We start from the raw sequence: 13,786 nt of genomic DNA on the forward strand, positions 1-13,786 counted from the left end.
CGGAGACAGGAGGATCGCGCAAGTTCGAAGCCAGCCGCGCGCGCTGGCTTAGGAGACCCTGTTTCCAAATAAAAATGTAAAAAAATAGGTCTGGGAGTGTAGCCCGGAGGCAGAAGGGCTTCCAGGAACCCCAGTACCACCAAAATAAATAAATAAATAAATAAAATATTTTGGGGGCACCTAAGAGAGACCCAGAGGCAGGGAGCAGGATCAGAACAGCCCGGGTGGGGGAGTGCTGGAGGTGGAACAAATAATATCAATATGAAAGCCGGGCGTGGTGGCACACACTTGTAATCCCAGGATTGGGGAGGCCGAGGTTGCAGGTTCCCAGCTAGCTTTAGCAATTTAGTGAGGCCCTCCGCAACTCAGTGAGACCCTGACTCCAAATAAAATAAATAAATAAAACAGGCTGGGGACGTAACTTGACGGTAGGACGCCCCTGGGTCCAGCCCCACCAACACACAGAAATCAGGCTGCACACTCCTGTAATCACACTTGGGAGGCTGAGACGGGAGGATCACATGTTTCTGGCCAGCCTCAGCTACTTAGTGAGGCCCTCTGCAACTTAATGAGATCCTGTTTCAAAACAAAGAATAAAAGCCGGGCTTGGTGGCGCAGGCTTGTAATCCCTGCACTTGGGAGGCTGCTACAGGAGGATTGTATAGGTTCAAAGCCAGCCTCAGCTACTTAGACTCTCAGCAACTTAGTGAGACCCTGTTTCCAAATAAAAGATAAAAAAGTAAGTCTGGGAGTATAGCCCAGAGGTAGAAAAGCCCCTGAGTTTCACCTTCAATACAAAAAAAAAAAAAAAAAAAAAAAAAATGGCGCCAGGCATGGTGACACATACCTGTAATATGCTTGTAATCTCGGAACTTGGAAGGCTGAGACAGGAAGATTGCATTTAAAACCAACCTCAGTAGCTTAGCGAGACCCTTTTCCAAATAAAAAGGATGCTGGCATGCACGAGGCCCTAGATTTGATCTCTAGCACTGAGAAAACAAATAAGGGCTGTGGATGGAGCTCAGAGGTGGCATACTCCTGGATTCAATAGTCAGTACCAATGAAATCAAATAAAAGCTGGGGGTGTAGATTGGAGGTAGAATGGCCCTGGGCTCCATCCCTACCACAAAAATAAGTATCATAACACCCAACTGGGCATATGGCACACACTTATAATCCCAGTGCTTGGGAGGGTGAGAGGAGGATGGCGGGTTGGAGGAAAGTGTCAAGCAGGGAGACTCACACAATCTAGTGAGAACCTATTTCTTGTTTTGGGGGGTACTGGGGATGGAACCCAGGGGCACTCTACCTGAACTACACCCCCAGCCCTATTTTTTTTTTTTTTCTGTATTTTGAAACAGGGTCTCACTAAGTTGCAAAGGGCCTCACTAAGCAAGCTGGCTGCGAACCGCCATCTTCCTGTCTCAGCTTCCCAAATGCTGGGATTACAGACATGTACCACCGTGCCCAGGGAGAATCTATTTCAAAGTAAGAAAATAAAATAGGGCTGGGAGTGTACCTCGGAGGTAGAATGAACGTCCCTGGGTTCCATCCCCAGTTACACACACACACACACACACACACACACACACACACCCATAAAAAAAAAAAAATCAATGTTTAGCCAGGCTTGGTGGTGCATGCTTGTAATCCCAGTACTTGTGAAGCTGAGACAGGAGGATCACAGTTCACGGACAGCCTCAGCTACTTAGTGAGGCCCTTGGCAACTCAGTGTGACCCTGTTTCAAAATAAATAAAAACAGGGCTGTATTAATAATAGTAATAATAACACCACCAAGTCTTCCAATTGCCAAGACAAGCCCAGCATGTCGCACGTCGCTCACACACGGGGACAGATACAGTCAGTGGGGTCGGGGTCACCTGCAGACGCGGGGACTGAGGCCTGAGGTTCCGCAGGCTGGTGACCCCGAGGCCAGGAGTAGCCGGGTGTGTGCAGCGGTGGCGGGGTCAGCGCCCGAGCCTCTCTTGCTGAGACCCCTGGAGGGCAGGCGGGAGACAGGCACTCCCAGAGGGGCAAGCAGGGGCGCCCAGGAAGGGAACGTGGCGGGGTCTCCCGAAAGCACCTCCCCAGCAGCCGGGACATCTCTGAGGTTTTCCTGCCGGGTGGGGGCGAGGGGGACCCCGCCCCGTGCAGGGAGTGGGCGGGGACTGCGGGGTCCCCGGTTAATGGCAAACAGCTGCCGCTCCCCACGCGGGCCCAGCAGCCAGGCCGAGGCCCGGCCCAGCCCAGCCGGACGCCCGGACGCCTTCCCGCCGCCTGGGGCCCGGCCGGCCGCGGAGGGGGGCCGCCGGGGGAGGGGGTCAGAGGCCCGGGAGGGGGCGGGGGGCGGAGGCGGGAGGGGTGGAGGGGAGAGGGGAAGAGGGCGGGGGTCAAGGACAGGGGGCAGCGGCTCCGGGACGCAGCCGCTCCGAGTTTGCAAAGTTTGGGCGCCGATGGTGGAGTTGGAGGAGCGGCTCCCGGAGGCCGGCGAGGCCGTGAAGAGGGAGCGGGAGGTGCGGGAGGGATCACCCTCGAACCCCGAACCCGATTCGCAACCGGACCCAGCCCGGGGTCCCACTCGCCTGGCGCGCTCCGGCCGCCGCCGTCCCTGCGTCCCGCCGCCCGCGCGTCCTCCGCTCGCCGCCGCCCGGCCCTCGGCGATGGCCACGCCCACGAGCCCGCCCCAGGCAGGCCACGCCCCCAGACGAACCACGCCCCCAAACAGACCACGCCCCCGGTGCCACCCGCGCGCCGGACCCAGACAGGCCACGCCCCCAAACAGGCCACGCCCCAGTACCGCCCACCAGACCCGGGCAGGCCACGCCCCCAAGTGCCGCCCTTAAGCCCGCCCAGACAGGCCACGCCCCGGGCAAGCCACGCCCACAGCGCCCCGGCCGCGGAGACGGACCGCCGCGGCGGGGCGGACGCGCTCTCACCCCGCACCGTGAGCCCGCGCGCCCGGAGCGCCGCGTTCCCCAGACCCCGGGCTGGCCGCCGTCTCGCCGCGGCGGGAGGCCACCCCTCCCCGGGCCGGGCCGCGTGACCCTCGCGGGCCGGAGGGGCTGCCTAGGCGGCGGCTGACCCCGACTCCCATCTCCGGCTCACCAGTCTTCATTGCTTCGCACCGCAGCGTCCCCGTCTGTCAACTGGGGCTAACCCTGTCGCTAAGGATTCCCTGACCGCGAGGCCGGGCCGAGTCAAGGACCCCGAGTCAAAAGGCCCGGAAATAATGGGCTTTTTTTTTTTGGTACTGGGGACTGAACCCAGGAGTATTCTGCCTCTGAACCACTCACCCAGCCCGCGCGTGTGTGTGCGTGTGCGCGCGCGTGTGCATGTGTGCGTGTGCGCGCGTGTGGCCGGGGACGGAACCCAGGAACTCATGCGTGCTAGGCAGCTCTTCGGAACTGCTCCATCCCCAGCCCACAGAGAATTTTCTGGAAGCCACTTAGTACAGGGCTCAGCACGGGCTTAATAAACCTTACTGCGCTCCGCAGTGGACACGCGCATGAGTCGTCTGTCGGCTCCACGCGGCAGGAGTTTCTGTTGCCACCACCGTCCCGACCACCCGGTAGGGTCTCGGTGTCTCTGGATGTCGCAGGACACTGGATGCGAGGAGGCAGAGACAGACTGCGCACACGTGACCCCCTCAAATAGTTTCATATAAAATCATTTTAAATTAAAAAAGGAAGGAAGGATCAGTGCACACAGATGGGAGACAGAGGGGCCGAGGGACGAAGGGACAGCCTGAGAACCGCGTGGTCGCCCTGGGTGACCGAGGGGTAACTCCCAGCAAGGCACAGTCTGGGGGCCCGGAAGCTGGCCCTCGAGGTGTGGCTTCATGCCCTCCGGCTCAGAGGTCTGCCTTCCGGAAGCTTGACCTGTTCAGGGAATTCCTGGGGACAAATGGGTGGGTCAGTATGGCCATGGGCCCCCAGCCCCAGAGAGGCCGGAGCCCGCTTTTTTTTTTTTTTTTTTTTGGTACTGGTGGGAAATGAATCCAGTGTGCTGTCACTGAGCTAAACCCTCAGCCCATTATTATTATTACCATTATTGTGGTACTGGAGATTGAGCCCAGGGGCATTTTACCTCTGAGCTACACCCCCAGCCCTATTTTATTCTTTTTTTTTGCAGGTCTGGGGTTGGAACCCAGGGGCATTCGACCTCCGAGCTACACCCCCTGCCCTGTTTTTTATTCTTTACTTTGAAACCGGGTCTCACTGAGTTGCAGAGGGCCTCACTAAGCAGCTGAGGCTGTCCGCGAACCGCGATCCTCTGACCTCAGCCTCCCGAATGCTGGGATTACAAGTGTGCGCCACCACGCCCAGTTTATTATTATTTTCAAACAGGGTCTCACTAAGTTGCGGAGGGCCCCACTAAGTAGCTGAGGCTGGCCGAGAACCTAAGATCCTCCTGTCTCAGCCTCCCAAGTACTGGGATTACAAGCCTGTGCCACCAAGCCTGGCTAGCCTATTATTATTTTGAAACATGGTCTCAATAAATTGCTGAGGCTGGCACCTGTCAGTCTGGATCCTTCAGCCTCAGCCTCTCAAGTACTGGGATCACAGGTGTGCGTCACCACATCCTCCTTCCCCTCCTCGTCTAGATCCTTCTAGGGTCTCTCCTGCCCCTCACACATGCACACCAATGCGGCTGGTACAGGGGACTGAGACCCAGGCTACTCCGCCCCCTGGTCTTGGTAAGTTGCTGAAGCTGGCCTTGAACCTGCAGTCCTCTTCTCTTAGCCCCCCAAGACTGAGTATGCAGGTGTGTGCCACCATGCCTGGCCCGCCCTGCACCACAGATGCACAGATTTGTGCAAAGCCCTGTCCCAGAAGGCCAGCCTTCTTGGTAGGCCTCTGCGGCCCAGCGTGGGCACCTGAGGCTGGCCTGGCTCGGTGCCAGCAGCTGGGGCAGGCGCTGGGTGAGCAGCGGCTGCAGGGCCTCCCGCAGGCGGCAGTAGTGGCGCTCCAGTTCCCGGTGGTACTCCTTCTGGTCCGGCCCAATCAGGGCCTTGTTCTTCCGCAGCGCGTCTTCACACCTGAGGGCCCGATGGCAGAGGAGGCTCAGAGACAGCGTATGCGCACGCGCGAGTCCCTAGAGCCAGCCCCCGCTGCGGAAAGGCCCAGGATGGGGCTCCCGCAAGCCAAAGACGGGGAGTCCGGCGGGTAGGGGTTATGAGGGGCGCGGGGAGGCGACGGAGGTGGCAACAGGCGGCTGGGGGAGCCCTGGGGGGTGCGGGCCTACTTCTTGCAGAAGTCCTTGAAGCACAGTCTGAGTTTGTTGTGATGCCGGAACAGTTTGGGGTCTTCTGGGATCTCCGCTAAGAACACCTGGGCCACCTCCAAGGGACCCTGTGGGGCGGCAGAGACTCGTGAGGGGGCCTGCGGGGTTCCCAGCCCCCCGCCGCCCGCGTCCCCCCACACCAGCCGTGCCTGGTTCACGGTGGGCCCCACGGAGCCCTGCAGCACCATCTGCAGCATCTTGGCGTCTGGGGGCTCCTGCTCCGTGGCAAAGGCCAGCTCCCGGGTCTTCTTCTGCATGTCCTCGATGGCCACCTCCACCGGCGTCAGCACCGTCTGTGGCGAGGGAGGCAGAGTGCCCACTCAGCCTGGGCGGGGGCAGCGCCGGCCTAGCAAGCCGGGGCCCTGCCAGGAGGCTGTTGGGTCTGGTGCCCTGGAGTCGAGGGGCATCCATCTGGGGTCTCCAGGCCTTCCTAGGCTTGGAGGTAGAGGCTCGAGTCTGAGACTGGAGTTTGGGGTCCCCAACCTGGTGCTGGGGAATGTGGGTCTCTTCCTGGTCTAGGGGGGTCTCTGTGGCTTTCCTCCCTGGGCCAGCAGTCCTTCCTTCCTTCTTCTTTGAATTGAACCCAGGGGTGCTCTGCCACTGAGTTGCACCTCCAGCCCTATGTTTGTGTGCGTGTGTGTGTGGTACTGGGAATGGAACCTAGGGGGTCATTCTACCTTCGAGCTACACCCCCAGCCCCGTTTTTATTATTATTATTTACTTTGAAACAGGGTCTCACTGAGTTGCAAAGGGCCTAATAGCTGAGGCTGGCTGCGAACCGCGAAGCTCCCGTCTCAGCCCCACTAATACTGGAATTGCAGGTGTGTGCCACCGCACCCGGCTCTCTCTAGACCTTTCTTGATTCAGGGTCCTGATGTTTTCCCTTTCTAGATCTGGGGTCCCCGGGCCAACTTGACTCCAGGGTACTTATCCCTTTCTTCCCCGGGGCTCAGGTGCCCCCATTTCCCTCCCTGGGCCCGAGGTTCCCCTCTGACGTGGCCGCCTCCCGTCCCCGCGCACCTCCTCCCGGTGGCACACGCGGATGCGCGTCTTGATGTAGGGGAAGGCGTGCTCGGTGCCGAGCAGCGTCTTGCGCTTGTACTGCTCGGGCAGCTCCCCGTGCGCGCGCCCGTCGGGCGTGAAGGGCGTGCAGAACAGGAAGGTGCGCAGCCCGTAGTTGCGGTCGAAGTAGGTCACCCGGTCCTTGAGCTCATAGGTGTCGAAGTGTGGCTCTACGTAGGTGATCTGGATGTAGGCCTGGGGAGGGGGCAGGTGTGAGGTCCCCCAGCCCTAGCCTAGGCACCTGACGCCCCAAAGAAGGGACTCTCATTCTAAGGCTCCCTGGTTTTCCTGCGTCTGGATTTGGGACACCCCAGGGAGCTGTGCATTGAGCATGTGTGCACACGTGCGCGTATGCCTGCGTGCCTACTGGGGATTAAACCCTGTAGCTTTTTTTTTTTTTCAGGTTTGGGGATGGAACCCAGGGGAAATCGACCTCTGAGCTACACCCCCAGCCCTATTCTTATTCTTTATTTTTGAAACAGGGTCTCACTGAGATGCGGAGGGCCTCACTAAGTAACTGAGGCTGGCTGCGAACGTGATCTCTGGTCTCTGCCTCCCGAGTGCTGGGATTCCGAGCGTGAGACACCACGCTGGCTTCCTGCAGCACTTTACTCTGAGCTACACCCCTAACCCTTTTCAATTTATTTTTTTGTCTTGAAACGGGGCCTCACTAGGTTGCTGAGAGTCGGACCACATAGCCCAGGCTGTCCTCCCTGGTACTGGGAATACGGGCGTGGCACGCTGGGCTGATTTTAAAGTCTCTGGACAGCAGTGCTGGGAATTTGCTTGAGTAGGGGTTGGGGTGGGGGAGCTGGGAGCCCCACCTTCTGTGGGTCGAGCTTGGATTTGTCCACAGGATTGGAGTCTTTGATAATCTCCACCACGTCGTCTCCAAACCTCTCTGTGTAGAACTCCTGGGGACATGGGGCTGATTCAGGGCTGGGGGGCGGCCTGCTGCCCGGCCCACCCCCCAGAGCGCAGGCGTGCCTCTAGGCGGTGCGAGATCTCCGCCAGCTTGGTTATGGAGGGCTCCTTGTACACGAACTCCTGCTCATCCAGGTCCCCGAAGCGCGCGCCGTAGAAGCCCACCCGGAAATACGTCCCGAATACGCGCTGGGCTGTGTGGAGGAACAGTTTTGTTTTTTTTGTTGTTTTTCTGGTACTGGTGGGTTGAGCCGGGGGGGGGGGGGATATACCACTGAGGTACACCCCCAGCCCATTTACTTATTAATTTACTTACTTTATTTGAACCTGAGGGCATTCTACTACCTCTGAGCTAGACTCCCCAGCCCTATTTTATTTTTATCTTGAAACAGGTTCTCACTAGGTTGGAGAGAGTCAAACCTGCGATCCTCCTGTCTCAGCCTTCTAAGACTGTGCCACCAGGCATGGCTCTAATATATATATTATATAATAATATATATATAATATATATATATAATATATATATATATATTTTTTTTTCTTTTTGAGACAGTCTTACTAAATTGCTGAGGCTGGACTCAAATTTGTATTTCTTTTTTTTTTTAAAAAACTCAGGATGGAACCCAGGGGCATTCTACCTCTGAGCTGCACCCCCAGCCCTAGTTTCTATTCTTTTTCTTGAAACAGTGTCTCACTGGGTTGCAATGGGTCTAGCTAAGTAGCTGAGGCTGTCCTCAAACCGCGATCCTCCTGTCTCAGCCTCCCAAATGCTGGGATTACAAGTGTGCCCTGCGTGGCTGGTGCATGCTTTTAATCAGCTATGTTGCTGAGGGTCTAAGTTGCTTATGCTGACCTTGAACCAATGATCCTTCAGCCTCAGCTGCCCAAATCCTGGGCTCAGAGGCGTGCACCACCACCAGAGCCCTCTGTTTGGAGGAGGAATTCCCTGTACCCCAAGAACAGCCCCCAAAAGGAAGTGGGGTGGCTCCAGGGTCACTCACCAGGGCAGATCCAGATGCGGGGCAGGCACCATGGTGAGGCAGGAGGTGGGGGGTGGACAGAGAGCCAGTCATGGGCCAGGTCAGAGGCCAGAGCCCCCCCTGGCCTTGGCTCACGAGGGGAGGGAGAGGGCCGGGCCGCCCCACCCAGCCCGCCCGCCCCACCCAGCCCCACCCAGCCCGCCTGCCCCGGCTCTGGGCTCCTGCCATCTTTGGCCAGAAAATTCTCCCTAAACCAGATGCCTAAAAATAGACGGGAAGGGGCGGGATCTAGGGGGGGGGGCATTAACCAGAGATTCCATGGGAGAATTGGAGGGAGGGGAAACAAGGCCAGGGGCGGAGAGAGGAGCAGCGGGAGCGCGGAGAGCGAGAAGGGGCGGGGAGGAGGGACGCCCCAGACCCTCCCTGCTCGGCGCCCCTCCCCGTGGCCGTGACTGCGCCGGGCTGCCCGCAGGGGGGTCTCTGGAGAGCTACCAGCGGGTGACTCAGATCTGGGCCAGGGAGGGGACATCTGGGCCGAGCGGGACGTGGCCCGGCGGCCCCTGCGGCCGGCCTCACGCTCCTCTGGCGCCCCCTAGCGGCGCTGCTGCGCGGGCCTCCCGGGAAGGGTCGGGGCTCACCTCCCAGCCGGAGCTCTGCGGGGAGAAGGGCTGCGTGAGTGGGGCCCGGGGCGGGGGGCCGGGGCGGGGCGGGCGAGCCGGCCGACCTGGTGCAGGATCTTGGTGAAGGCCTCCTGCAGCTTGCCGTGCACGGCCGCCAGCTTTTTGTAGTCCCGATGGGCTTCCAGGATGGGGATGAGGTTCTTGTAGACCTCATTGACAGCCTCGTAGAGCCCGCCCTGCGGTGGGGCAGGGGTCCTCAGTGCTTCTCCACCGGGGGAGGAGCTCGGTGGGGTTTTAGTTTTGTTTTTGAGCAGTGCTGGGGATGGAGCCCAGGGCCTCAAGCAAGCAAGGCCAGGCCCTCTACCACTGAGCTACATCCACCTCAACCTGGAGCCAGGCCATCCGCACCTAATAAGACTTTACTTCAAAATAAAAAAAAATAAAATAAAATAGGTCTTCAGGGGTGGGGGTGGCTCTGAGGTAGAATGCCCCTGTGTGCAACCCAATGTACCACAAAACAAAAAAAACCACAAAACCCCCATAGAATGTACAAGCCCAATGATTAGCCCTGAGGTGGACCACGGACCTTGGGTGTAATGTGTCCGTGTGGGTGTATCGACGGTCACACCGGTGAAGCCCTGGCAAGAGAAGCTGAGAGCAGAGGCGGCTCTGTGTGCAGAGGGCAAGAGGATCTGGGGAATTCCTGGACTTCCTGCTAAATGTTCCTGTAAACTACTAAACTGAAAGCTACTCTTAAAAAATAAAGCTTAGGAGCCAGAGCGGTGGCTCACACTTGTCATCCCAGCATTCGGGAGGCTGAGACTGGAGGATCAAGGTTCCTAGAAAGCCTCAGCTACTTAGTGAGGCCCTTCGCAGCTAGTGAGACCTTGTTTCAAAATAAAGAATAAAAAATAAAAAATAGGACTTCGGGTGTAGCTTGGAGGTAGAATGTCCCTGGGTTCCATCCCCAGTACCACAATCAATCAATCAATCAATCAATCAACCAAACCAGGCATGCCTGTAATCCCAACACTTGGGAGGCTTAGACAGGAGGATCGCAGATTCATGACCAGCCTTGGCTACTTGAGTGAGGTTCTCCGCAACCTAGCAAGACCTTGTTTCAAAATAAATGATTAAAAAGCAGGGCGGGGGCTGTAGCTCAGAGGCAGAATACCCCTGGGTTCCATCCCCAGTGCCACAAGCAGGCAACAACATCAACAGACGGAGACGTCGGGAGCAGGGGAAGAGGCCGGGGCTCACCATGGTGAAGTAGGAGGCCGCCTGTTCCAGCAGCGCCACCAGCCCCAGCTCGGTGAAGTGCTTCCCGGAGCAGAAGCCCTCCTCATCGGGCGACAGGATGTCGTCGGAGATGGCCGACTCCTCCAGCACATTGGACGAGATGTTCTGGGGCAGAGGGCGGCTTCACAGTCACCGCCGGGCCCTGCCCGCCCGCGCCCCCTGCCCGCGCTGCCCAGCTCACCTGGAAGGACACGCAGCCCACGGGCAGGTGGCGGCTGTCCTCGAGCAGGGCCAGGTACTCGGCGACCAGGGCGGCCGCGTGCACCATGCACTGCGCGGCCTCGGCGTGGTTGCCCAGCTCCGCGTGCTTGCCCGCCATGTTCTGCAGCCACGTCAGCCGTAGGTCCGGGGAGCCCTGGTAGCCCCGGGCGATCCTGGTGTCGGGGGAGCTGGGCGTGAGGACGGGCTGCCCACTGCCTGCGCTCGCCCAGCCCCTCGCAAGTGACCGCCACTTGTGCCCAGAGTGGAACAACCTGGATGCTGTCCACTGTTGTACCACCCCGCCTCCGGCCCACCTGCCTCCCGCCCGCCCGCCTCCTGCCGCCGCGAGCCCTGTATCCCTTCCCTAACCACCCATCGCTCACCTGTCACCTCCCCTGCCTGCCTGGACACTTTTTTTTTTTTTTTTTAAGGTACTGGGAATGGAACCCAGAGGCATTCTACCTCTGATCTACACCCCTACCCTATTTTTAAATTTTATATTTTTGCAGTACTGGGGATGGAATCCAGGGACATTCTATCTCTGAGCCACCCCCCCAACCCTATTTGTTATTCTTTATTTTGAAACAGGGTCTCACTGAGTTGCAAAGGGCCTCTCTAAGTAGCTGAGGCTGGCTGCGAACCGTGATCCTCCGGTCTCAGCCTCCCGAATGCTGGGATTCATAAGCGTGCGCCACCACGCCCGGCTATTCCTTATTTTTGAAACTGGGTCTCACAGAGTTGCAGAGGGTGTCCGCCCTCCGCACTAAGCAGCTGAGGCTGTCCGCCACCTCCTGTCTCAGCCTCCCAAGTGCTGGCATTACAAGTGTGCACCACCATGCTCAGCTTCATTAGTTTCTGTTTCTTCTTTTTTTTCTTTTTTTGTGGTACTTAGGATTGAACCCAGGGGCACTTTACCTCCAAGCTATACACCCAGCCCTATTTTATTTGTTATGGTACTGGGGATGGAAGTCAGTGCCGTCCCAGTACCCGGGGCATTCTGCCTCTGATCTACACCCACAGCCCTATTTTTTTTAAACAGTCTTAGTAGGTTGATGAGAGTCTCACTACTTGCTGAGACTGGCCTCAAACCTCGATCCTGCTGTCTCAGCCTCCCAAGTACTTGGACGAGCCTGGCACCACCAGCCCTTCTCCCTCCGCCTGGCCAGCTTCCTGGCGGCCTCCTCCTCCAGCCTCACCTGTACATGAGGTCCACGAGCATCTCGGGGTCCTCCTCGTGCTCCTTCATCTTCACGGTGTCGGTCAGGATCATGTGCAGGTTGAACATGAGGTCCTGGACCTGGGGGACGAGGAGGGCGGCGCGGTCAGAGCCGGCAGGAAGGCGAGCTCCAGCTCCGGCCGGCCGCCCGGGGCGGGCCCACCTGCTCGGCGAAGGTGCTGTCCCGCAGCCCCACGTCCTCCTCCGCGTAGGTGAGGATGGTCTTGAGCGAGCGGCGCAGGTGCTCCTCGCTGACGTTCTGCGTGGTGCCCACAAGGGACGACAGCGACATGGTCACCTGCATCTTCACGCGGGCAAAGTTCTGTGGGGCGGCGGGGGCGGCGTGGGCCCGGGCCCTGGGACCCCAGGCCCCACCCGGCGCCCGCCCCGCACCCCACCATGCCCCGGGTCCGCAGGCCCCCGACCCGTCCACCCCTCGCCCTCGCCCTGGGTGACAGCCGCGCCCGGCTGCCGCGCACCACGCACGTGGCCGATTTCGAAGTTCTGCCGCATGAGCAGGTAGAGGGACGCGCTGGCGTGCGTGCGGATGGAGCCGACGCGGCTGCCGCAGTGCCGCAGGAGCCGCAGGCACAGGTCGGCGCACAGCTCCGTGTCCTCCAGGAACAGCAGCTCCGGGAACTGCCGGGATTGACGGACAGACACAGACGGGCTGCTGGGACCTGCGCCCATCGGCAGAGGCCCGGGGACAGCCGCTGACGCCCGCCCGAGGAGCTGCGGCTCCTCCCACGGCGAGCACACCGAGGGGGCCGCCTTCCCTGGAATCGCTGAGCAAACACTGGGTGCTCGATGAGGGGGGTGCCCTTAGGATCCCTCCAGGAGCTGCGGTTGTGTTTGGGTTTCGGTGGTAGGATACTGAGCCTGGGGGCATAATTCCTTTGAGACACACCCTTATTTACCTATTTGCATGCTGGGGAGTGAGCCCAGGGGTCTTCTATCTCCAAGCTATACCCTTTGCCCTTATTTATTTATTTATTTATTTATTTATTTATTTATTTATTTATTTGGTACTGGGAGTGGGGCCCAGGGGCATTCTACCTCCAAGCTACACCCCCAGCCCAATTTTTTATTCTTTCTTTCTTTCTTTTTTGGGGTTTCTGGAAACCCTTCTACCTCCGGGCTACACTCCCTGACACCTAGTTTTTATATTTTTATTTAGAAACAGGGTCTCTTAAGCCAGCACGGCTGGCTTTGAACCTGCACGATCCTCCTGTCTCCGCCTCCCAAGTGCGGGGATTACAAGCATGCACCACCACGCCTGGCTTTATTCTTTATTTTGAAACAGGGTCTCACTGAGTTGCAGAGGGCCTAAGTAGCTGAGGCTGTCTGTGAACCAGGATCCTCCTGTCTCAGTCTCCCAAATGCCAGGATTACAAGCATGCATCCATTACCATGCCCGGCTCCAGACCTAGTTTATATTTTATTTGGAAGCAGGATGTCACTAACTTGCTGAGAGCCTCACTAAATAGCCAAGGCTGGCTTTAAAAGCTATATGATCCTCCTGTCTCAGTCTCCCAAGTACTGGGATTACAAGCGTGTGCCACCACCCACCACACATGGCTATTTGTTTCGTTTTAAAACAGGATCTCGCTAAGTTGCTGAGGCTGGCTTCAAACCTGCGATCCTCCCGTCTCAGCCTCCCAAGCACTGGGTAACAGTTGAGGCGCTGCGCCCCCATGCACCGCGGGTGCGAGGGCGCTCACCTTGGACACCAGGGCCCGCTGGGTGGCCAGGCCGTGCTGCAGGAAGAGGGCGCTCTGCGCGCTGCCCAGGCTGTACAAGACGACTTTCAGCACGGCCCCCAGGATGCTCTCCCGGGCCTCTGACAGCATCACAGTCTTCAGCGGAGAGTGTCAGAGTATTACAGACCAGGGCGGGGATGGGGGCAGGAAAGGAGAAGGACCCCCAAGTCAGAGGTCACGGGGCACGGTGGGGCCAGAGGTCAGGGCAGATGCTGGATCCACCGGTACCTGCACGATGATCTCCAGTGTGTCCAGAACCACCAGGCTGGCCTCCGTGGCCAGGTTCCCATCCACCAAGGCCTCAAGCTCCATTTCATCCTTGGTCCTGGAAGGGAGGCAAGGTCTCACGAGGCCACCCGGGGCCTGACCCCAACCTGTCCACACTCCAGCCACCACATACATGAGGGGCTCACCAGAGGCCCAGCTGATGGAGCTGCCAG

The 13,786-nt window shown here is 58.7% G+C and overlaps 1 protein-coding gene across 1 annotated transcript in view; it reads right to left on the bottom strand.

Moving 5' to 3' along the window:
• Positions 1-3,851: 3,851 nt before the first annotated feature.
• Positions 3,852-13,786, bottom strand: part of DOCK6 (dedicator of cytokinesis 6) — a gene marked incomplete at both ends in the record, with an annotated part of 52,865 nt that continues 42,930 nt past the window's right edge. The window contains 16 exons of the mRNA XM_080715528.1: positions 3,852-3,894; positions 4,878-5,039; positions 5,246-5,352; positions 5,425-5,577; positions 6,305-6,541; positions 7,171-7,260; positions 7,334-7,459; positions 8,889-8,903; positions 8,975-9,106; positions 10,131-10,274; positions 10,351-10,543; positions 11,567-11,667; positions 11,750-11,908; positions 12,073-12,225; positions 13,308-13,442; positions 13,575-13,671. Of these exons, the coding sequence (XP_080571654.1) occupies positions 3,852-3,894; positions 4,878-5,039; positions 5,246-5,352; positions 5,425-5,577; positions 6,305-6,541; positions 7,171-7,260; positions 7,334-7,459; positions 8,889-8,903; positions 8,975-9,106; positions 10,131-10,274; positions 10,351-10,543; positions 11,567-11,667; positions 11,750-11,908; positions 12,073-12,225; positions 13,308-13,442; positions 13,575-13,671 (2,047 nt within the window). The remainder of the gene's footprint in view (positions 3,895-4,877; positions 5,040-5,245; positions 5,353-5,424; positions 5,578-6,304; positions 6,542-7,170; positions 7,261-7,333; positions 7,460-8,888; positions 8,904-8,974; positions 9,107-10,130; positions 10,275-10,350; positions 10,544-11,566; positions 11,668-11,749; positions 11,909-12,072; positions 12,226-13,307; positions 13,443-13,574; positions 13,672-13,786) is intronic.

Source organism: Muscardinus avellanarius (assembly GCF_963383645.1).
Source record: "Muscardinus avellanarius genome assembly, chromosome: 18".
NCBI lineage: Eukaryota > Metazoa > Chordata > Mammalia > Rodentia > Gliridae > Muscardinus > Muscardinus avellanarius.